The sequence below is a fragment of the Hemicordylus capensis genome, chromosome 1 (genome assembly GCF_027244095.1).
Source record: "Hemicordylus capensis ecotype Gifberg chromosome 1, rHemCap1.1.pri, whole genome shotgun sequence".
NCBI lineage: Eukaryota > Metazoa > Chordata > Lepidosauria > Squamata > Cordylidae > Hemicordylus > Hemicordylus capensis.
In genome coordinates, this window is record NC_069657.1 from 192,597,487 (window position 1) to 192,622,130 (window position 24,644).

The 24,644-nt window shown below is 44.7% G+C and overlaps 1 protein-coding gene across 5 annotated transcripts in view; it reads right to left on the reverse strand.

Moving 5' to 3' along the window:
* LOC128331046 (sodium channel protein type 2 subunit alpha-like) overlaps window positions 1-24,644 on the reverse strand; it is a 169,749-nt gene that overhangs the window by 24,152 nt on the left and 120,953 nt on the right. For all 5 annotated transcript variants that reach the window (XM_053264426.1, XM_053264419.1, XM_053264432.1 and 2 more), the window contains 5 exons: window positions 17,050-17,167; window positions 14,912-15,066; window positions 7,036-7,209; window positions 2,318-2,440; window positions 451-720 (listed from right to left, as the gene is read on the reverse strand). In XM_053264426.1, the coding sequence (XP_053120401.1) occupies window positions 451-720; window positions 2,318-2,440; window positions 7,036-7,209; window positions 14,912-15,066; window positions 17,050-17,167 (840 nt within the window). The remainder of the gene's footprint in view (window positions 1-450; window positions 721-2,317; window positions 2,441-7,035; window positions 7,210-14,911; window positions 15,067-17,049; window positions 17,168-24,644) is intronic.

Consider the following 24,644-nt stretch of genomic DNA (forward strand, 5'->3'; position numbering starts at 1 on the left):
CCTGGGTAAACAAGAACTTGAGTATGTTGATATGTTTGGATGTTCTAGTTGGAGATACACAAATACATTTATGAAATGACAGGGTATAACATAACTCATTGGATTGTTGGACAACCCACGATTGTTGTTGGTTGTTGGATCATTGGACAACCCACGAATTGTGAGAATACCCTCAAAGATTCCTTATGGCTAATGTGTAGTATAGTGTAAAGGGCTGAAGTCTGACAGGTTCAGAGACCTGTTCAGTCTAAAAGCTAACCAGGGAACCTAGGTTAGAAAGTTCTTTTGTTTTATTTATGTGGCAAAGTTGAAACCATCAGTTAGGACCTAGCATTAAACTTGTCAACAGCAAAAACTGTCATGGCCATGAACTGGAAGAAATTGTGTGTTCCACCAATCTCTGAACAGTTTGAAAAGTCATTAGCAATTATCAAGTTAGTGGTTACTTACAACTTGTAGTAGAGAAAGATATCCAGCTCCAACATTATCATAGTTTACTTTCACATTTACCCAACTTGCATTTGGCATACAACAACATTCACTATAATTCTTAACATGGGTTATTGGAAACGGCTCTTGACTCGTCTCATTACGACAATAGTAGAATGTGCCTGCAAACAGGTTTACGCCCATGATGCTGAAAATTAGCCAGAATATAAGACAAACGAGAAGCACATTCATAATAGATGGTATGGCCCCTACAAGGGCATTCACAACCACCTAAGGAAAAATAAAAAAAGAACTGAATAAGACTACTTGTAGAAATGATTGCATAACGTAAAAGTTCATATCTATCAAGGATTTAGGTAGTTTCTGATACTCACTTGTGCTTTATTAGAGAAAATAAATAGTTATTAGGGCAGTTGCTTAATTAAAGAAAGCTTAATTAATTAATCACAAACAGCAGACATCTTGGAAGCAGGCTCCAGGAGGAGCTCCCTGTGCAGAGCTGTTTCATCAGTACAGGTCTGGCTGCCACCTCTTCCGAGCTAAGGATGCCCTGATCCAGGGCAAGCATTCACTCTTGCTTCGCTCTCTTCCCATTTGGAAGGAAGCTGGGGGCAGCCAGGTGAGTGCTTTGCCATCAGTTCTGAAACTTGGCCTGGGGAGGTGATAGAGAGGGTTCTGAGGATGGGGTCAGAGGGGAGGCATGAGATCTCCTAGATTTCCAAAGTCCTCCAAGGAACAACTGCGGAAGGGATAAGCTCTGGCTATTTAAAGGCGATGGTTCCTGTAAGACCCCCATCCCGCAAGACCCCAGAAAAGCTGGGGATTGCTCTTCTTTCTCCTTCTCAGAGGAGACCTCATCAGGGCCCAAGTCTGGATGAACTGTAACATAAAGAAGCGAGTCTCACGATCAGTAAGACTCGCCATTACGGAGTTAGCGGGGAGCCCACTCTCCCTGCAGATGAGCAGAAGGCAGCCCTGGGCAGCTGGATTGGCCAACCACACAACTGCCAACTCCGTCATGGAGCCGACGGGGATTGCGGGGATCGGGGGCCGCGTGGCCCCCGGAAGTTCCAGGATGCTCCGTGCAAGTGCACAGGGCATGCTGGAGAGACCCCTGAGCCTGGGAGGCTGCTTGCAGTCTTCCAGCCGGGGGTCTCCTTGTGCGTTGCCGTGCTGCAGAGCCGTGCCACAGCAATACATGACCAAAAAACCCAGGTTAGCGGAGCGCTCCGCTAACCTGGGCTAAGGGGAAAGGAAGTTAAGCGGGTGACCTGCTTTGGGGAAACCAGGCTTGTCTGAGAGCCTGGTGGTTCCCACGATCCATGGGAAGCGGGCTAAGTGCCCTTAGCCCACTTTCCACGGATCGTGAGAATACCCTCAAAGATTCCTTATGGCTAATGTGTAGTGTAGTGTAAAGGGCTGAAGTCTGACAGGTTCAGAGACCTGTTCAGTCTAAAAGCTAACCAGGGAACCTAATGCTGCCTCTAACCTACTCACTGAGGTGTTGTGAGGATATAAACGAAGCGGGTCATGTATGCCACTCTGAGCTCTTGGAGGAAGGGTGGGATAAAAATGAACAACAAGAACAAGCCAGATGCAATCAGAAATGTTCTCTTCATGTCAGGTTATGCTGACATTGGCAGTAATATTACTTTAGAATTACTTATCATGTGGACTGCTATCACCACAATTTGATTCCCCATACCCACTTCCATAGTTGCAAGGCAGACACTCACCCCTAGCAAAATAAAGCAGCATGCCTTCAATTAACAAGCAATTTAACACCTCCAAGCACTAAACAATTTAAACACTTCGAGCACTTTTTATGGAGGGACCCATAATCCTCCTTTAATTTTGTCTTACGTACCTTCATTCCTTCAAATCGTGATAAGGCTCTTAGAGGTCTCAAGGCTCTCAGTGTCCGAAGTGTTTTAATAGGACCAAGTTCAGAATAATCCAAGGCACTGGCTATTAAACTGATTAAGGAAACCTAAAATGATAACGGCCACAGTTACAGAATTACTGGGAGGGAAAACCCACTAAGGCATAAAATAAGCTTTTTAAAGAGTACAATGCAACAAGCACCAGATTCAGTTCAACACATACCAGCTAGTTTCCAAAGATAATGAAGGTGTGAACTTGTATCACGCCGTCGACTCAACTGTGATGGCTGTTCCTACACAACACAAGCAGACCAACTCAGGCTAGGGCAGCCCAATCTGGGTTGGGCAGCTTGTGTTGTGGAGTGCTGGGATTACTCCTGATCCTGGTGCTTCCACCCCCACTAGCGTGACTTTTAACCCCGGCCCTTACATAAGAACATAAGAACAGCCCTGCTGGATCAGGCCCAAGGTCCATCTACTCCAGTATCCTGTTTCACACAGTGGTCCACCAGATGCCTCTGGGGAGCCCACAAGCAAGAGGTATGTGCATGCCCTCTCTCCTGCTGTCACTCCCCTGCCACTGGTATTCAGAGGCATTGTGCCTCCGAGGCTGGAGATGTGTGCAGCCCAAGTGCACACAGAATCAGGCGTCTAGAATGTTCGACTCACAGGGGAATCTGCCAATGCACTATATTCTTCACGCAGTGCATTATGGGATTCCTGGAGCCTGGGACTAATCTTCCTGGCCTCCAGTGATCCATGCTGCCCACAGCAGTGTGGATCGTGTGGGCATGTGATGGTGCATTGTCTGGGGGGAAGGTAGGTTCAACCCTGTCTCCCCCCCACCCTGTCCCATTATGGTTGTGACCTTGGCGATTCATTTCAGGTGGTCTTGCAGCAGTTCCCAAAGAACTGGGCCCCTAAAATCCAAATTCCTTGTTGCAAATTACCTACCTGAATTAATGACTTACTCACTATCCAAAGCAATTCGCTAATGACTGATAGGTAGCTCTAGAAGCTAGAAGGACAGCATTGTCCCAGCCAGAAGAGCAAGAGCTTCAGCATTCTGAACAGCCAAAGAATGCTGCCATAGAACTAATTATGTTAGAGGCCAGGTTGTTGACTAGCTCAGATGCCAATGGCAACACAGTATCAGGATATATAAGCTACAGAAAGGGAAACACTCCTCACACACAGCACAACACTACATTACACTAATCCTGCATCTATGCAACCATGAGTACACAAGAGTACAAGTGACGGGAAACTGGTAATGCTTGGGAACATTGATGAGCGCACGCGGGGAGAATACTGTGTAACTAACAAATCCACCAGGGGCGTAGCAAGGTTGGAGTGGGCCCAGAGACGAGATTTTAAAATGGGCCCCCCCCACTCAAAGTCCAGGGCCTCCGCATACCCCAGGCCCCCAAGGATTTAAGTCTGATATTCCAAAATAAGTATGCTGCCTGGAAATACATTTCACTGAATACACACACGCACACATCACAATATATAGTGATATACATTGAGTACTATACATTTGTTTTACTTTTAATGCCTAGAACACACTAGAAAGATGAATGATTAAAATGGGCCCCTCGCTGCAGATTAGCAAAGGAGACTTTCAACCATGCAGGGTGAACCTATGTTTGTTTTCCCAGAATTCTGAACAAATTCAGTCAAGTTTGATTCCAGGAGGTTTTTCACAGGAGGCTTTTAAAGCCCTTTAACACACATCTCCTCTGGAATGGAGGTGCTGCATTCACATGTTGGCCAGATTTACCCTGAAGTCCCTGCAAGTTATTGGGGAGCAGTTCACACACAAGAAAAATAAAATAAAATAAAAGCACAAGACATGCTTCACAGTTCTCACTCAGACCTTCTGGGTTGCAAAACAACTTGAACATAAGTGCATTTATGAATGAATGAATGAATAAAATAAATATAATACTGTTTCTTCCAGAAGTTTTTGTAATTTTTTGCCATGAAACAAGCCACTTATAGGACTTTTTAGATAGTTTTTTTAAAGCCAACAAATTTTCCAAGCTGTTTAAAAATAAATATTCAGAGACTTCTCAGTCCCCCCCCCCCATATCAAAGCCCTATGGCAAGCAGATGCCTATATATGGGGGGGGGGGGAGGAAGGTAACCACAAAAAGGAGTTCACACTCTACCTGGCAAATGCTGGGTTCCGCAGGGGTCTTCTGCTGCAGAGAACAGTGGTGGCCACTCTGGCTGCCTCCTCCTTCCTGGCTGGCTTGGGCCCTACTGGAGTTCAGGCTTCACAGAGGCCTACACCAGGCCTCCGTGGAAGCCCCGCCCACCCGCCGATCAGCTGAGAGGCGGGAGAAAAGGAGCTCTTGGCAGCTTGTCTGCTGCTGGATTGCTGGCCAGGAGAACAAGCTGGAGAGACGGCGAACAGGGCAAGTGGCTGAGGGGCCTTGGGGCTGGGCAGGGGGCAATGGGGAGTCACGTGAGGTGCCTCTGGGGGGCCCCCCAAGGCAGTGGGGCCCCCAGACAACTGTCTCCCCCTGCCCTATCGTTGTTACGCGCCTGAAATCCACAATACATCACTGAAGATAAAGGAAAGCTCTAATATAACAGTTGTGTCCTCTGACTCCTCATAGGTACAATGTGTTAGGCTTCTGGGGTAAACACCCAGCAGGAATCTCACATTTGAAGCAGCAACAGGAAGTGTAAGACTACATCTTGCTCTTTTTACTGAAAATACTGGCTGTGTTGATGCATTAGAGCAGTCCTACTCAACCTAGGCCCCCACCCCAGCTGTTTTTGGACTACAACTCCTATAATCCCCAGCCACAGTGGCCAATAGCCAGGGATTATGGGAGTTGTAGGCCAACATCTGCAGGAGGACCAAAGCTGAGCAGGCCTACATTAGAGTGAAGAGTAGACTTGAAGGCCTTGAATTAACATCTCCCAGTTCCTCACTCAGACCTCTTGTCAACTGGGCCCATCAACAGCATCAGGGCTGAAGCACCCAGAGGGGAAAGGGTGCTGTCTTTTCTGCCTCCTTCTGCATGGAGGAAGCCTGTTGACTAGTGCTGTGGCTAAACAGTTGCTAGGGCACCGTCTGTGGGAGGCATCATAACTGGTACCTAAGAATTTGCTCTGGACTGTGTGGGAGCAGTTGACTAGGGATGTGTGGACCGGTCTGGCGGTCCGGTCCAGAGGTTCAGGGTCGAACCGAACCACCCCCCTGGTTCCGTCGGACCGGGACCGGACTGCCGGGTCCAGTCCAGCCGGTTTAAAAAAAAATCAAAGTAGCTTTTAAGTACCTTTAACCCCTTCGGGGGGGGGGGCTTGCTGAAGCCGCGGGGAGGTCCTCACGGGTTCCCTCTCCCCCGCCGGCCTTCCTCACACAGGTAACTGAGCATTTTCGGCCCTTTAAGGCCTCCGTACGAGTGCGCGGCTGCCATTTTGGTGGCCGCTGCACATGAGCCAATGCCCTCTTAGAGGGTTAAAATGGTGGCCATGCACTTGTACGGAGGCACTTGTGGGTCACGGCGGTGATTAGGAAGTCCAGCGGGGGGGAGAGGGAACCCGCAGGGACCCCCCCGCAGCTTCAGCAAGCCCCCCAAAGGGGCTAAAGGTTCTTAAAAGCTACTTAAATTTTTTAAAACCAAAACCCAAAAAATTCACGGACCGGCCTGGGACTGGACCGGGGGAGTTCGATGGGGAGCCGGACCGAACTGGCCTGGTTCCGTTTGAGGCCAGTCCGGCCTCGAACCGAACCGGGCTAGACGGTTCCATGCACACCCCTACAGTTGACAGTGTTGCTGTATTTGATAAAATTATAACATTGTGGACATTCAGTTCAGTTGCTGCTGAATGACTAAAGACACTGACTTAAGAAACTGCACTGGTGGCCATTTTGCTGGAACCACGGGATAAGGCTGTCTGAATGTTAGAAATTGCATACATGCCTTTCAACAGATGGCGAAAATCTCATTTTGATGTGCAGCTTCTCTCATTGAACATATTGTACAACAGGAAATCCCACAAAAATATATTCAACGTATGGAACAAATATGGCTTTGGTGTGTCATTAATGAGTCATACAGCTTTGTAAAAAGAAAAGAAAAGAAAAGAAAGCATGCTGTATTTGATTAGTTAATGAAGATTTGGTCAATGAAATTAGGGATGTGCACGGCCAGCCGATTCAATGGTGGTGGGGTGTGTGTGTGTGTGTATGGGAGGTTTACCTTTAAGAAGCAGGGAAGGTGTTCTTAACCCCCGCCCCCTGCACATTTCCCCTGCCAGTGTTTAAAAATGTACCCGTGGGACAGCAGCATAAATCCTTGCTGCCCCGGTGTGCATCAGACCAGAAGTGCCCAGTGGATGTGCATGATGTCCGATGTGCACCGGACGTGGGCAGCAGAGATGTATGCTGCCATCCCGCGGGACCATTTTTAAACACAGCATTAATGGGGGAAACATGCTGGGTGAGGGGAGGGAGAGCACCCTCCCTGCTCCTTAAACATAACCCCCTGCTGTTGAACTGGCTGAACCGCCGCACCTTCAAACTGGTTTGGAGGTCCATAAGAGGACCTCCGAACTGGTTCCTGCACATCCCTAAATTAAATGAATATAACCTACTTTTAATACTACTGAATTATGATTAAGAAGCATTGTTCATTAACAAGTCAAAGAGCAAAGACTTCTAAGCACAAGCAGTACTTACATCAACAATGATAAAATCCAACCAACACCAGGCATTGGTGAAATAGACTTGAAAACCATAGGCCAACCATTTAAGCAGCATTTCCAGAATGAAGATGTATGTGAAGACCTTGTCAGCATACTCCAGGATGGTCTTGATAGTCCTGCGCCGTTCTATATTTACATCTTCAAAAGCCTGTGAGGGAAAATGTGACTACAAATAAAGCCGTATTGGCTGAAAGAACAAAATGTGACGGAACTCAAGTCCTTCGATTGTGCGTTACATTTCTAAAGGCAATGCCCACATTCAGACGATTCATTCATTCATTCAGATGAATGAGCTGTGGTGAGATATGGGCTCGCTGACTCCCTCCTACCCTTCACGCGTGAGTTCAGGAAGATTCTGCTCCTATTAGCATCAATGTTCATCATATTTAGAAATCTGTGACTTTCTGTCTTTTGTTTCAAGTGCAGCATCTACATGCTAATTGTTGTTACCTTGTCCTTGCCATCCTTCTGTGTACACCAGGGGTGTAAGAAGGTTGGCTTGGGCCCAGAGACAAGATTTTAAAATGCCCCCCCCCCCCCCCGCCCCACCGCCACCCATCACTGCCTTCCTTTCCTTCTCCTGGCCCAGTACAGACTCTGCTAACTATCCCAACTAGTTAAAAGGTGTAAATAGTATGCATTTATGAATCTGTGCTGTAGCAACTTTCAATATGGCTCTATTATCTATTTTACTGTATTATTATTACCTATGCTGGTCTTTGGCTGTAATAAAGTTGATTGATTGTAAGATCACTGTTTTTGTTATCTCATTAGTTGTGGATGCATCTTTGGCAAGTAAATTAAACTTTATTACTTCTATTTTCATTGACTTTTTTTGAGGTGGGGAGCTTAAAGTCCTCCCTCACCCTTCCTTCTTTTTCCAAGCTCTCGGCCGCTGCTCTGCACCTGGGGAAGGCTGGCCAAGCCCCCGCTCCAGCACCCGCCCCGGCCGAAGCTGCGGGAGGAAAGCCGAAGCAAGACCTGCTGCCAAGGGCTGTCGGAGGAGAGCGGGCAGGCGCCGGTAGACCTCCTGCTCCCTCTGCAGCCGGCCGGCCTGGCCCAGCCAGTCTGCGTGCCTCTGGGGCGCGCCATGGTCTCTCATGCCCAGCTGGGAAAGGTTTCAAAAACAAACTCTCTCTCCCCCCACCCCATCTCTCCATCTCCTGCCTTATGTTCTGGACAATTTATCTAACTTAAGGGCTGGATCTCCAGGGAAATGGGAAAGAGCAAAAATGCGGCAGCAGCATTCACCACTGGGCAGCTTCTTGGAAGCAGAGAGGACAAGCGGCGCTTGTGCGCCTCCCTTTCTGCCTTGGAAGGTGCGGGGGAGCAACTGCTACCACCGCCGCCATTGGGGAGCGTGCCGCGTCACTGCGTTTGTGTAACTTAGGAGGTTTTTGGGGGGTGGGGGGGAGAAGTGGGGTGGGCCATCCATGCCCATTGCCCAGCCATATGATGCGGGCGGGTGGAGAAGCAGGCCACCATGAGGTCGTCAGGCGGGGAGGGTGGGGAGAAGTGGGGCATGCTCAGGCCAGTGACATGGGCAGAGAAGTGGCCGGGCCACCATGCAGTCGGGCGGAGGGGGGGGGGAGTGGGACAGACATGCCCAGCGACATGCCCATGCGGGTGGGCAGAAAACTGGGCCACCGTGTGGTCATCGGGTGGGAGGGAGAGCAGTGGGACATGCCCAGCGACATACCCATGCGGGCGGAGCGGGAGGAGAAGCGTGGGACAAGCAGCATGCCCAGTGACATCATGCCCATGCAGGCGGTTGGAGAAGCGGGGAGGGCAGGGAGGGGGCAGGGGAAGTTGGGAGAAGCAGGCTATGCCCAAGCAGGTGGGGGAAAGAGTCAGGTCAGGCGACAGTCACCTAGTACAGGCGAACTAAATGAACAGAACACAGTGTCACTCAGTCAGCTAACTCACCTGAGGACTCCTGAGCCTCTTGCTGCTCCATGTTGTGTTAAGCAAGTAGTACGTAGGTGAGTGCGTCTCCTAGCCCTGGCTTGCTTGCTAGATAGATAGATTGGCAGCGGTAGGGCACTACGAATGGCGGCCTCTTCCTTGCTTGCTCAGCGGCACGTGTTCCAGGCAGAAGCAGCCGAGCTGATCCTGCGCCTTTCTGGATCACGTGCTGCGCCACCAGCAGCCAATGGGTGGGGAAGGAGGAGGAGCCCACGGCCACAAGGCAAAAGGGTGGAGGGTGGAGGGAGGGAGGCAGGAAATACGGCGCTCCCAGAGCCGGAACAAAGGCAGGATTTTTTTTTTTTAAAGCTTTGAAAATACACTCATTCAAGGAAGCTGGGTGGGGGAGACACGTGACATGTCTCTGGGGGCCCCCCCAAGCTGGGGAGCCCCGAGACAACTGTCTCCCCTTGCCTGATCATAGTTACGCACCTGGTGTACACAGAAGAATGTAATTTCTATGTAATTAGATTAACATAGACTGAATGAGTTTGACCAGCTGTAAGATATTGGTTTCAGACAGAGAACAGTCTTTAAGGAAGTTGAGAGTGACAGCATGGAGGAATGCTGCCCATGAGATGGTTTTTATTTTATTTATTTATTTAACATATTTTTATACTGCCTACAACCTGCATCTCTGGGAGGTTTACAGTTAGAACTGTTTAAATAGTAAATCAATTAAACAATTAAAATCATTCAAACATTAAAATAATTAACATTATAATCATTTTTAAAAACCCCATTAAAATATTAAAACTATAAATCTGATTAAAAGCCTGAGTCAATAAATATTTCTTCAATGCCTTTTTAAAAATTGCCAGAGATGGGGAGGGTCTTGTTTCAACAGGGAGCGTATTCCAAAGTCCAGGGGCAGCAACGGAGAAGGCCTGCTTCTGAGTAGCTGCCAAACGGGTTAGTGGCCTTAAATACCCAGGGCCTAAGCTGTTTAGGGCTTTATTGTTGTTGTTGTTGTTGTTGTTGTTGTTGTTGTTAATTATTCAATTTTTATACCACCTTTCCAAAATCAGCTCAGGGTGGTTTACAAATAAAACAAAAACAATTAAAATCCATCAACAATTAAAAGTTATAAAATACCATAAAACAGTTAAACAATAAAACAGTTTAAAGACACTGAAACCCCTGGTTATCACCCTGTTATAAGTGATAACCAGCACCTTGTATTTTGCTTGGCAACATATCGGCAACCGGTGTAGTTTGCCGATATTGCAACACAGGAGTAATATGGTCTCTCCTAGATTACCCAGAGACCAACCTGGCTGCCGCATTCTGGACCAACTGCAGTTTCCGGACTACATACAAATGCAACCTTGGAGAAGCTGCTGCCAGTCTGTGAAGACAATACTGAGTTAGATAGACCAATGGTCTGAGTCAGTATTTGGCAGCTTCCTATGTTCCTATGCAGCCCCATGTAGAGTGCATTGCAGTAATCCAGCCTGTAGGTTACCACCCATTTTTGAGGTCATTCATCTCAAGAAACGGATGCAGCTTGCATATCAGCCGAAGCTGATAAAAAGCACCTCTGGCCACCACCTCAACCTGGGACACCAGGGAGAGATTTGGATCCAGAAGCACCCCCCGACTGTGTAGCTGTTCCTTCTGGAGGAGCATGACCTCATCCAGAATCGGCAGATCATAATAGTCTCTTGAGTTCCGATCCCAAACAATGAGGCTATTCCCACGATCGGGTGAAACTGGGCTAGGGGAGCCTTGCCCGATTTCACCTGACCGTGAGAACCACCGGGCTCGCAGGCAAGCTCAGTGGCCTCCAGGTGTTTAACCTGCCAAACTACCCCTCCCTTTAAACCAGGTTTGCGGAGTGAGCGCTCTGCAAACCCAGTTTTTAAAATTGTAAGTTGCCATGGCGCGGCTCCGCTCTGCAGCAACTCACGAGGAGACCCCCAACCAGGAGGTTGAAAAGCAGCCTCCCGGCTCGGGGGTCTCTCCAGCATGGCCCACTTGGCCCCTGATCCTCCCAGCCCCCATCAGCTCTGTAACGGAGCTGGCAGTCATGTGGGCGGCCGATCCAGCCGCCTAGGGCTGCCGCCCTGCTTGTCTGCAGGGAGAGCGGGCTAAGGCCACTCTACCTGCTAACCCTCTCATGGCTCTTCTCACTAATTGTGAAAAGAGCCTCAGTAAGTACCTTCGTCTTATCTAGATTCAGTATCAGTTTGTCAACCAGCCCATTACCGCTTCCAGGCAGGCATTTAGGGAGGTTATGCTTTCTCCTGATGATGCTGACATGGAGACATAGATTTGGGTGTCATCAGCATACAGATAACACCCCACACCAAATCTCCTGATGATCTCTCCCAGCAGTTTCATGTAGATGTTAAACAACATCGAAGACAGTATGGAGCTCTGAGGGGCACCTTAGGAAAGTTCAGATTTTGAAGAACGGTCTCCAAGAGACACCATCAGGAATCTGCCTGTGAGGTAGGAGTTGAACCACTGCAAAGCAGTGCCTCCCACCCCGTACCCCCTCAGATGTTCCAGAAGGATACTATGGTCAATAGCATTGAAGGCCTCTGAGAGATCCAAGAGGACCAACAGAGTAAAACTCCCTCTGTCAATTCCCAATTGGAGATCATCCATCAGGCCGACCAAGACAGTCTCCATCCCATGGTTTTGTCCCACACTTGCCTTTCATCAACCAGGTTTTGCATGTTTTTGAAATATTGTGAAAGCTATAAAAACGCCATAACCTTAAAGACATGACAGTGGGAAGAGCACATGTGCCATGGACAATGGTGTTTCTTTTCATACTACTTTCAGCACTCTGAGAATCTGAGAATTATGTAGCAGAATAAAACAGTTATTTTATTAGTGTTTTAAAATATATCACAACAAACCCATAGTGGCTCACTCTTGACTTGCAAATTCTGCAAAGGAGGAGGTTAAAGTATACAAACAGATCCAAATGGCACCCTCTGTTAGCCGGGGTTCTGAAACCTGACATGATTTAGAAGGCAGAGTGCCAGGCTCTGACTGGTGAGTTATGGGTTCAAACCACACAAACACCTCCCCCCCCACTCAGAGATGAAGCTCACTGGGTGACCTTGGACCAGTTATTATTTCTCAGCCTAATCTACTCCTCACAAGGTCATTGTGAGCCTAAAATGGGGAGACGAACCCCACATATGCCATTCTGCACTCCTTGGAAAAAGATTAGGATACCAAAGTGAAAAATGGATGGCAAAAATGAAGAGATTTGCTCAAGCATATACATCCATGTTTCACAAGCCCACACTGTGCAAATAGATGTTATGCTTCTATTTGTCTTTCTGGGCTGGTTTGGACAATATGCTTGAGTCAGCCGCATCCACTCCCCCCCCCTCCCAGGGTGCTCTTCCCCTTCTCATCCAAACCGCCCCCTCAAACATGTTTTACTCAAAGTAGTAAATCAAGGATAAGGGGATGGATCTAAATAGCATGCCAGGAGGAGGGCCAGGGCTTGCTCACTCATATCCCAAATCATGTTTAGCAGGGGCGTAACAAGGTTGGCTTGGGCCCAGAGACAAGTTTTTAAAATGGGCCCCCACCACCACCCATTATCCGTCACCGCCTTCCTCTTCTCCTCCTGGCTCAATGTAGACTCTGCTAACTATCCCAACTAGTGAAAAAGGTGTAAATTACAGCACAGCAGAACCAAATTTATTGACTGCCTGACTCCCTTAGACTTGAGGCAGTTTACATAATTAAAACAACAACAGCAGGGTGGGGTGGGGGGAAAACACACACACACCCCTAAAAGCCTGGCAGAATAGATAAGTTTTCAGAAGTTTCTTAAAGGACAGAAGGGAGGGGCATTAGGAATCTCAGGAGGCAAGGTACCTCAAATAAATGTGAGGCTGGATGGGATGGAATACAGAACGGGCAGAAAGCAGATTATAATCATGCAGGAAATGAAATGACCATGAATGGAACCTTGCACAACTACTGACCTTTCTCCAATTTGGGAGAGCTAGGAAGAGAGGCTTCTTCTCCTTCATCATGTATACTTTTAAAAGACCCATAGGATCTCATGTGCCAAGGACAGGTCTGTAATGTTTGAATGATTTCTCCACTCTCTTACCTAACTTTGCATGTTAAGTGATTAAGAGTCAAAGAACAGCCTTGGATGTTAAAAGGGGGTTGATAAACGGAGCCAAGGAACTGTGAAAAGCGCACACTTGTCACTCTTCCCCTGTGTGTGCCTCCCCACTTCTATTTTCCTAACGGGGGGAGGAAGGGGGAACAGAGCGTTGCAATTAAAAATGAATAAAGGCCCTTCGCGACGCTCTGCTCCCCCTTCCTCCCCCTGCCCTTTAGGGAAACCTCCTCTCTTCCTTGCTCTACTCTCCAACTGACCTCCTCTCCTCCTTGCTCTCAGCGGCGTCAGCGTCCAGGAAGCAGAGCCGAACCACCCAATCATGTGCCTGCCTTTCCTTTCTTTATCATGTAGGGTGCTGCCAGCCAATGAATGGGCAAGGAGGAGGAGCTGACAAGGGAAAAGGGAGGGGGAAAGGAGGGCAAGAAAATACGGCACACTAGCATGAACATGGAAGGGAATTTTTTTAAAAAATAAAATAATTCAAATTGAAGGAGCTGTGGCAGGCGCTGGTGAGGGGAGGCAAGTGACATATCTCTGGAGGGCCCCCTCAGAGGCCGGGGCCCCTAGACAGCTGCCTCTCCTTGCCTGATCATAGTTACGCCCCTGATGTTTAGGCAGGGCAGGCTTGGACATATCATAGGAACCAGTCCTCTCTATTGATTGAGTGCCATCAAGTCAGTGTCAACTCTTAGCGATCACATGGATAGATTCTCTCCAGGATGATCTGTCTTCAACTTGCCTTTAAGGTCTCTCAGTGGTGCATTCATTGCTGTCATAACTGTGTACATCTATCTTGCTGCTGGTTGTCCTCTTCCTCTCTATAGACCTACTTTTATAATCTATGAACACATCCTCCTGTGAACCAAGTCATGATTAACATTATGCTACATATTCCATGGCAAAGGGCTTTACCTATAATTTGGGAGCCAAAGAACACAAAAAGTTTGATCTCCTGTATCAAGAAAAAGTGTATTATTGATGTCAATAGAGATCTCCACAAAGCACTAGTATGAATGCCATTGAAGATAGCTCACACACTATCCATGCTCTTTAAACAAAGCCCTGCTTGTTTTAAACAAGACAATGACTAAGAGCTTATCAAACTAAAAAGCTTAAAGTAAGGTGGTCAGATTTAGGAGTAGAAGTTAGAATACTAGCAAGGTAATAGGCATACCAAATGATCATTGTAAGTGGAATCTAGCAAATAACAGTCCTCAAAGAAAAAACAACAAGACAAAGAATCATGTAGTCATAGGGCAGCAAGGGATCACAAGTCAATTCCAAACAGACTTGAACATAAGAAAACCCTGCAGGATTAGGCCAAAGGCCCATCTAGTTCAGCATCCTGCCTCAAGCAGTGACCAACCAGGTGCACTCTGGAAGTTCGCAAGCGGGGGAAAGAAAGAAACTGCCCTCTCCCAATGGTCTTCCCTAACACCTGATGTTCAGGGGCATGCCTCACCCCCCACAATCCTGGAGGAAATATATAGCTTTCAAGGCTAATAGCCATTGCTAGCCATATCCTCCATGAATTTGTCTGATCCCTTTTTATAACTGTCTAGCTCAGGGTTTCTCAACGTGTGGGTCCCCAGATGTTATCGGACTTCAACTCCCATAATCCCCAGCCCCAGTGGCCTTTGGTTGGGAATTATGGGAGTTGAAGTCCAATTACATCTGGGGACCCACACATTTAGAATCCCTGGTCTAGCTCAATGGCTATCACCACATCCAGCAGCACTTGTCAATGTATTGACTGCCACAAGAATTCACTTACAAGAGCACCACTGCTGAGAATGATCATGAAGACAATGAAGCTTTCAAACCAGTTGTGTTCAACTATTCGGAAGCAAGTTCTGCGAAGGTTCCACCAGATTTTGCCCATCCCTGATTCTGTGCTGACTTGACAGCAAGGGAATCTTCGTACACAACCTAGAGATCAGAATCACATTTAGGATTTAAGAGTGCTAAAGAATTCAGTAATCTAAAATAAAAAATATCTTCGACAAACTTCAGGTTTTATATCTGACAAGCCTAAAAATCTTTATAGCAAATGGATAACAATGAAATATGCAATCAAAGGTATTTTTGTAGCAACAAAAAGTATTGTAGTAGCTTAGAAACTAATGAATGAATCATCAATAAACTGTATGGTCCATATTTATTTATTTATTTATTTATTCATTTATTTATTTGATTTCTATACCACCCTTCCAAAAATGGCTCAGGGCAGTTTACACAGAGAAATAACAAATAAATAAGATGGACCCCTTTCCCCAAAGGGCTCACAATCTAAAAAGAAACATAAGATAGATACCAGCAACAGTCACTGGAGGTACTGTGCTGGGGGTGGAGAGGGCCAGTTACTCTCCCCCTGCTAAATAAAGAGAATAACCACGTTAAAAGGTGCCTCTTTGCCAAATTAGCAGGGGTATCTGCTAAATATTCTTAAGTGTTTTATTGTTACTTTCTTCCAAGGAATTTGCGATAACAATGTTAGTCTATTTTTTATGGCTCTGGGTATATCTGGATAGCTAGCCATTCAGATATATAAACATTAATCTTATATTTAGAGACAACTGAAAGTCCTTGATTGTTTTAATAATGTATAATAGAGATTTTTCAGGTTAAGCAAATCACTGCATGCCAGCATATAAACTAATCCTGAAATGTTTCTCATCCACATTTAGACCAGTGCTGTTTATATTACTTCTGATTGCAATTGCCAAAGGTTCTACTGCCAAAGCAAATATTAATGGTGATAATGGGCAACCCAGGCATACTCCTCTGTTAATTTGGAAAAATAATAATCTGAATTTGCTCGGTTCACAAGCACCTAACTCTTGGTGCAACATGAATTACTCTTATCCAATGCATGAATTTCTCTTCAAAAACCAAAAGCCTTAACGTTTGAAGAAGATATGCCCTTTCTACTTGATCAAATACCTTCTTTGCATCTAAAAACAGAGCTGCAAAATGTGGCCTAGCGAAATGGGCTTTGTGAATAATGTTGATGATCTTATGTATATTGGCGGAGAGTTTCTGATCTGACATCTCATAATTGTGCTGTAGGAAACCTGGCACATATTAAGTAATGTCTTTGTAAGCAGCAAACTACATGTCAAATTACATTCTCCAAATGTGACAACATTCCAGATGGCTAGCCAGGTTAGTCTGTTGCAGCAAAAACAACAAAGAATCTTGTCGCACCTGAAGACTCGCAAATTTATGGTGGCATAAGCTTTTGTGAGCCAGAGTTCACTAAATACATTCATCACATGTATTCAGTCTTATCCTTAGCTGGCATATGTATCTGCTAACTCTTTCTTTTATAACACAGTCACATCCCATCTTTCTATGTAAAATGTTCAAGGGTGGCTCGCAACATCATTTTAAAACATCAGCAGCAGCAGTTATCACACACACACACACACACACACACACAGTCTAGAGACAGCAGATAAAACCATTGCTTCTAGGAAATAAATTAAAAACCATTGAATTAACAAGCAAAGGGTTAGGGTTAGGGTAAAAGGGTTTTCAGAAGATGGCAAGAAGCCACCAGAGAAGGGCAAAATGAACTTTCATAGGGAGGGAGTTCCAGAGTGGTGACAGAAAAGGCTCGCTTGCATGTCCCAGCCAACCAAGTCTCAGTGGTTTATAACTGGATGTCAGTAGGTGGACCAGCTTATGTGAGAGGATATGGTCCTTTAGATATCCTGATCCTAAGCTGTGCTGGACAGCTACACATTACACTTGTACAAACACATACTAGCAAAAGAAAAGGAGGGAGAATATATGTTGTTTACAAAGTGAGTCCAGAAGGTCCAGTTTTTCTGAAGGTTGTGCCCAGGCCTAATCGTTTTTGGTTATGCATGAAATAACAACTTCTAAGCCCCCCCCCCCCCACCATACCTTCAGTAAAACAATCCTTTGGTTCTGATGTATCTTCCATTAAATCTTCGGCTCCTTCTTCTCCCAGTGGAACAATATCAATGGTGCTACCTTCAGTGGAACTGGAGGTATTTAATTTCTGTAAATAAGATTCCACAGTGCATTTTAAAATCAATGTATATCCATTCTGAATGAAAATTGATGGTGACTGAGCAGGCAGTGATGGTGTGTGTGTGTGTGTGTGTGTGTGTGTGTGTGTGTGTGTGTGTGTGTGTTCACACATACAAAATCCGATTTCCAGAGCAGAATATGCATAGGAAGATCTATACATATCCTTGCATACTTTAATTTGCATATCCAATATAATTGTATTCTTACTTACCAAATGAAATGTTAAATGTTTTGGGGTGACAATAGTGATTAAAAAAACCTTTAAAAATACCAATTTGCATTAAGTTATCTAAAAGACAAAAGCAATTTCTCCTTTTTTTCCTGCTGTTCATTCTCCTATATATATTTTATTTTTAAAAACAATTTAAGTGATCCAGTCAGTGATCCTGGCCTAATTGACAATCGATTGACAAATCAGTCAGAAAGAGAATTGCTACATAGCTAAAGCCAGGGGCGTAACTACAATTAGGCAGGGGGAGGCCGTTGTCTTGGGGCCCCCCACCTTGGGGGGGGCCCTCAGAGGCTCTCCCCCACCCAGCGCCTACCCGATCTTCCGCCGCCAAGGACCGCTGGAAAGCTCACGGCAGGTTTTATAAATCAAAGGACAGGAGCGTGCACAAGAGAGACACCCCGCCCAAGCCCAGGGAGAAGCGCGGAAGGCGGCTTCCTCTTCAGCGGGCGGGTGAGGGGGGCGGCCATGAGAGGTGAAAGCGCGGCTGGCTGGGTCCCCTTTGAAGCCCCGGGGCTGGTGGCAGTGTGCAGTTGTTGCTGCTGCATCTCTTGCCCGGTTTCTGTTCTGGTTATTGGTCTGGGGAAAGGGATGCTGGGGGCGCATGCGCTCGCTCGCTCAATCACTCACCCGGCTCTCCTTGTTCTTGGGCATGTTGGGGAGAAAGGCGAGGCGTGAACTTGGGCATTACTTACTGCGAGGAAGTCGGAGAGGGCTGCTGAGCGAGTCCAGGCTAACGGACACCTTTGACAACACCATTTCCCCTCTCAGGCGCTGGAGGCCAGAGATCCAGGGCAGCAGCAAGCAGAGTGTCTTTAGTTGATATGGGAGGAGTGGGAGGAAAATGGACTCCTGCTTCCCCCACTTTTATACTGATTTTTAGTGTACCTGAAGCCCCCAACATTCAGACCTGAGACCTCTACGAGTTCAGTCCTATGCATCTCTACTCACAGGCTGCAATCCTGTGGACACTTGCCTGGGAGTAAACCCCACTGAGCACGGTGGGACTTACTTCAAAGTGAATGCACATGCATAGGTTTGAACTGCAAATGTTGGATCTTCTATGCAGGGGGAGATAATTGTGATTCAAACAGCAATTGGTATCAATACGACATCACAAATCTGTTGTATTAGTTGGTTCTGCTTTCGTGTTGTCTATACCTTGCAACTAGTTGGGATAATTAGCAGAGACATCCGGCCAGAGGAAGGAGAGATAAGTGGTGACGGCGGGTGGGGGGGGCCATTTAAGAATCTTGTCTTAGGGCCCACTCCAACCTAGTTACGCCCCTGGCTAAAGCTGTAATCCTATGTATGTTTATTTGAGAGCAAGGCTCACTGAACACAGTGGGACACTTCTGAATGAACATGCATAGGATTATCCTGCCAATAAATTATATTCCTTAAAATACTAAATTCAATCTTATATCACAGACTGGATCACAAAAATTGGACCACAGTCCAATGAGGCTCCAGTTGTTCTCAAATAATGTGGTATACATCAATGATCTTACTTCTTTCCCCCACGTTAAAATACATTTACATATTTTATATAACTTGTCCATTTTGCATCATATGAAAACTCTGATATGATATTAAGTGAAGGGGAAAATGTTAAGATGATATAACACTGATCCAATGCCACAGACCATATTATAAACCACAAAGTTTCCCCCGCACAGACACAGCAAACATAACACAAAGTTGGTTTCTGAAGTTTCAGAAATAAAGAAGCACATTAATTCCATCCCCATGGCCTTCGTTTTGCATTCTCTCTTGCCAGTGCAGGGATGTGTTCAGTTCTGTGCATTTTAAAACTATTTGTTACTCCGGTATGCATACCAGTCATCAGTATTCAAATAGTTGCTTGCTCATTTTGATACTAGAGAAAATGTTATGAGATTGTTACTGTACTGATTTGGCATCCTTCAACTTGGGAAACCAAGATCATTTTGGCAATGCAGTTTAAGGCATTGTCTTGGGTGGGGCAGAGAGACATAACTGGGAAGAAGACAGGTATGAGTACCAAAATAAACCAAAGTAGTTTTGATAATGGCATTCTCTAACCTCTTATAATGTTATTACTGTAGAGTATATAACATCAGTAACAACAGCATGAATACAGAGCTGGATGAATGATCAGAAATGATGAAAGCATATTTAAAATAATACAAGATGATTCAAATTGCTATTCTTGTCTTTGAACATGCAGTATTCATCTATCATTTTCCTACCTTGTTGCACTTCAATTAATTATTCTAATAATTTAAGTCATTTAAGCTTTTAAGACATTATTCTAAAAAGAATTCTCCATGAAACTGAAAGCCTAGGCAAATCTAGATATTGATGACATTGTTGTTAATTGTGTGACCACCATGACTCACTGAGTAGCCTTAGCTACCATAATAACTAGATATAAATAACTATGTGGGGTACAGGCTCCTAAAGCCTAAGACCCATGCCCTTGCCACTGCTTTTCTCATCACCGCTCTCCCTTCCCCCTGCATCACAGGTCTTTCTTAAAAGGATCCTGGCTCCTTAATTCTAGAAGAGAAGGAGCAACACCACCCATCCCCCTGTCTCACTCATAACATTAAAGAGCTACTGCTAAATTGGAAGACATTAATTTATACTGATGAGTTACACTAAACTGTTGCTTTCATCATTCTAGTATGGGCAGCATTTTTGTTACAAAATGCTACTGAAATGAAAGAGTAATACCATTCTGAATTGAATTATAAAACAAAGGCTTAGCAAAGCACCCATTATCTTAAAATTATATAATTACATATGATATACAATTATATAATTTTACTTAATACAGTACAGTATATTATTGACTACCGTTATATATAAAAGACTGTATTGCCAAATATCCTTCTGCCATTGGGATTCTGAAAATATACAAAGAGCAATAATAACTATAACAGTGCATTTAGACCAGTCAAGACTGCAATCCAATTCTATGCATACTTACCTAGGAGAAAGACCACTGGAGCTTACTTCTGAGTGAACATGCACAGAATTGCAGGATTTCACTGTAGAAGTTGCAAACTAATGAGCTAGCTTTCAAGTTTAACAGAATACTTTCTCAGGTAGATAGATATTAAACAAAAAAAAAGCGAGGGAAGAGAAATGTTGTTGGTAAAGGGTGTGATGGAAGCTATGTGGCAAGATGGTGATTTAGAAAACTTTTTGCATACTAAGTAAGTTAGTTTGTGCCCATTGCAAAAGACTGGAGTTACCAAAACCTATTTTATTTAACATATTTGTATACCGCCTAAAATTCATGTCTCTGGGTGGTTTACAATAAAATACAAATTTAAAAAATATTAAAACATTAAAATAATTCAAAATGTAACACAGTATTAAAACTTTTAAAAACTGTAGATCTAATTAAAAGCCTGGGTGAACAAATGTGTCTAAACTGCCTTTTAAAAAGTTGTCAGAGATGGGGAGGCTCTTATTTCAGCAAGGAGTGCATTCCAAAGTCTCGGGGCAGCAGTGGAGAAGGCCCGTCCCCAAGTAGATTTTATACAGTGGAGTGAACCCTGGTCCCTGAGTTCCTAGCAATTGATGGGATATGAACAGGGAAAGACAAACAGAATGTATGGGGAAAGGTAAGAAGTTAAATAGTGGTAGTCAAATGCATGGAAGTTGTACAAGAACACACACAAAATGTTTGAAGGAGCTATATAAGTACAGTTTGAACCCGGCAGGGGAATTCTAACACTGGGGGAACATGACTGCCTACCACTAAATGATGACACCTTGTCTAAGGGGGAACAAACATACCCACCAACAGCTGAATAATACTATTCAATTTGGTGTCTATTTATTCTCTGCCTAGTGCATCATCTACAGTTAATTTTCAACTCTGGTGACACATTTTTATTTACTTAGCTTTATCCTTCACAAGAGATGTGTGTGTTCAAATTAATGTTGCAGACAGATTTGAGTAATTGTTGACTTGTACATTCTAAAAAGGGAGAATGGCCATTGCTTCCTTCTCCAGATATGTTTTGATACAATTTGCAATCATTTGTACTGGGTACAAGCTAACTTAACCACTCAGCAAAGATTTTTCTGAATCACTTCTGAATCACTCCCTTAAGGCTGTCACTCACAACAGATGGACTTTTACCACGCCCTTTGCCAACATCATCTTTCCCCCCTCTTCTGTGCCCTTTTCTTTCTTTCTTTCTTTCTTTCTTTCTTTCTTTCTTTCTTTCTTTCTTTCCACTTAGCCTCAAGAAGAGTTCTGTGAAACTTGTATTCTTCCTGAGGAACCTTGAAAGCTAGCTCACTACTTTGTGACTTTTAGCTGATATTATGGTACTATTGTTGTTTTGGTGTTTTTTTTAATGGACAAATCATGGCCGCCTGCATTTTTTGTCTGCTTTGAAATTCTGAAGTTACTTTTAAATAACAAGATTTAATTTGAGGGTACCAATTTCCAGCAGAGTTTTTAAAAGGGTCATCTTGGAAACACATACACACTCACACTCATGAGGCATAATAAATATGAATTTTAACTTCTGCCATATGTTAACCACAAGCAATCCTGTGATTAGGAATGTGTACGAATTGTTTCAGGCAGCCATAGGTGGGGTGGGCGGGGGGCAGAGAGTGGTAGCTTCAAGAATGAGGTACGAGGGTCCTTACCTGCTTCTCCGCTGCCCTGCCACTGTTCCGGTTGCGGTGCTATCCTTCCCAAAAGGCCATGTGTGGCTCTGTCACAGCAGCCATGTACATGCCACCACTGCAACGCAGCCACACAGGGTCGTTTAGGAAGAACAGTGCCACAACTGGAACAATGGCAGAGCAGTGGAGGAGTAGGTAAGGACCTGCGCGCTTCATTCTTAAAGCTACCATTCACCCTCCACCAAAATGTTTTGGATGCAGCCACCCAAATCCTTTCAGCGCCTTGCTAATGAGGTGCCAACATGATTCGGGCACACCCGCACCTGCGATCAAAGGAAATAATGTCTTATGTCCTTGAAATAAAAACAAGTTGTTCTAAGCAGAACTAGTGAAGTCTACTTTCCACTTCTTTCAGCACTGAAGACATATTAAAGGATTAGAATGCATTCAATAGTATTTGATTACCATTTTTGGAAATAGGACTTATTCAACCATTTATGCTTATAATATGCATCTGGATTTTTAACAAAAAGGCCTCCATCAAGATACCCTCAGACCCAGTCTCATGAGCTACATCTGGTTTATTGTGGACTGTAAACATATGATTTATGAAGGGCTGGTGCTTATTATGTGAGTGGCTCTTACAATTTCTAGAAGATGGATTTTTTTTTTAACCCCATCAGGATACCTTAAGATTTTCTCCCATGAGCTGTGTATTTAATTTGTATTGGACTGTAAACACAAATGTTATTAGGGAAATGTCAACAGACATGGTGAAACCATATGTCTTTGAAAGCAGGGTAAACATGAGTAACTTTTGCCAAACAGATAACAGAGTATAGGTGGCCTAGGACATAATAGAAATCCATGGTTTATTTCATCTAAATGTTGCTTGTCTGCATGTCTGAATCTGTGTTGTTAACAAGCCATGGTTTAATCTCAGGCAATTCAATTATGATCTGAATCCAGGTTTGAAGTTGGTTAGTATGTACTTTCAATGGTCTCACAAGATGTTTGAACTTGCAGTTGAGGTTTAATCTTGATTGTTTCAATAAGTCTGCCCTCTGTGCAAAAAAAACTATGCAAAAAAAAAAAAAGTTGCATAGAGAGGCAAGCCTAGATCACAGGTGGTAAAGAAGGCATGGGACCTGAACAAACGATGATATAGTGAAACAAACCAAAATTTGTGATTTGTCATCTATAGCATCAATCCAAGTTTACTAAATAAACTTTAGTTAAAAGGAAACATGGTTCTGGGTGAGGTTTGGTTGTGGAATGTGCTGTCTGTGGGAATAGGGAATAAGAAGTTTATAGGGATGTCCTGAAGTGAGATTCGGAGTCCAAATAGTGAGCACATCCCTTTAAAAACAAGGGCTTACACAGTCCCTTGAGAAGGGACCATGTGCACCTCCGTACTAGTGCTTCGGCCATGTGTGTGCCAGCGTCACACAGGGGCAGCTGGGAGACACCCCACTGGCGCATGGACATAGCTGGGGGGAGCGCTGAGATTACAGTAATGGCAGCGATCAGAGGAGCAGATATGGACCTGCTCTTCTTTGCTTTAAATGAGCTGTGTAAGCTCTCGTTTTAAAAGGATATGCCTGTGATTCAGATGCCAAAGCACATTTCGAGCACATCCCTAGAAGTTTATCATCCCTGGAGTCCTTTAAGAGAGCTATACAGATTCACCTCTTCAGCTTGGCTTTTAATACTATTTAAGTGGCTTTGATGGTTTTTCAATGAGTTTTATGTACTATGTTATGTTATGTTATGTTTTATTTTATGTTACTATTTTAAATGGTTTTATTTTTGATTGTGAGCCACCCTGAGCCATTTTTGGAAGGGCGGTATAAGAAATAAACAAATAAAAATGTTTGAATCCCTACTACGTCTTTGAGGAGAGGGGTGCTGTTGGAATTCCAGATAAGTGTGACAGAAAAGTAGTTAAGGCCACAATTAAATATTAATATGAATGTCCAGAAATCCATTATGACATCATTTTCAATTTTACAGCTCATCCTAATATCATCTCTTTTAACTGCCTTTTGATTTCATAGCCAAATGAATCATTTTCATTGTTTCAAATGAGGGTGAGGATCTTACTGCGTTTCTCCACACCTTGACATTTTATTTCTTTTAATAAACTATTTATGCTCAAAGATTATTGATATTATTTACTTGCTAACTCATAATGGGATATTATGAAATCCTAGATACATCAACTTACTATTGTGATCTTGTTTGGCAAAAGATGCATTTGGTAGCCTGGCATAGGGATGTGCATGGACCTGTTTGGAGGCCCTTTTACGGGCCTTCAAACAGGTTCAAAAGACTGGTGGTTCGGCCGTTTCAAAGGCGGGGGTAACCTTAAGGACTAGGGAGGGTGCACTTACCCCCCTGCTGTGTTTCCTTCTTTAAAAATGGTCCGGCAGGGCGGCAGCATACCTCCCTGCCACCCCGTTGCCTCCTTGGACTGGAAGTGACCGGAAGTACCCTAACCCGACATAGGCATGAGTGAGCACAAAGTGCACGCTTATGAGAGCAACATGGTGGCGCAGTGGTAAAACTGCCGCCC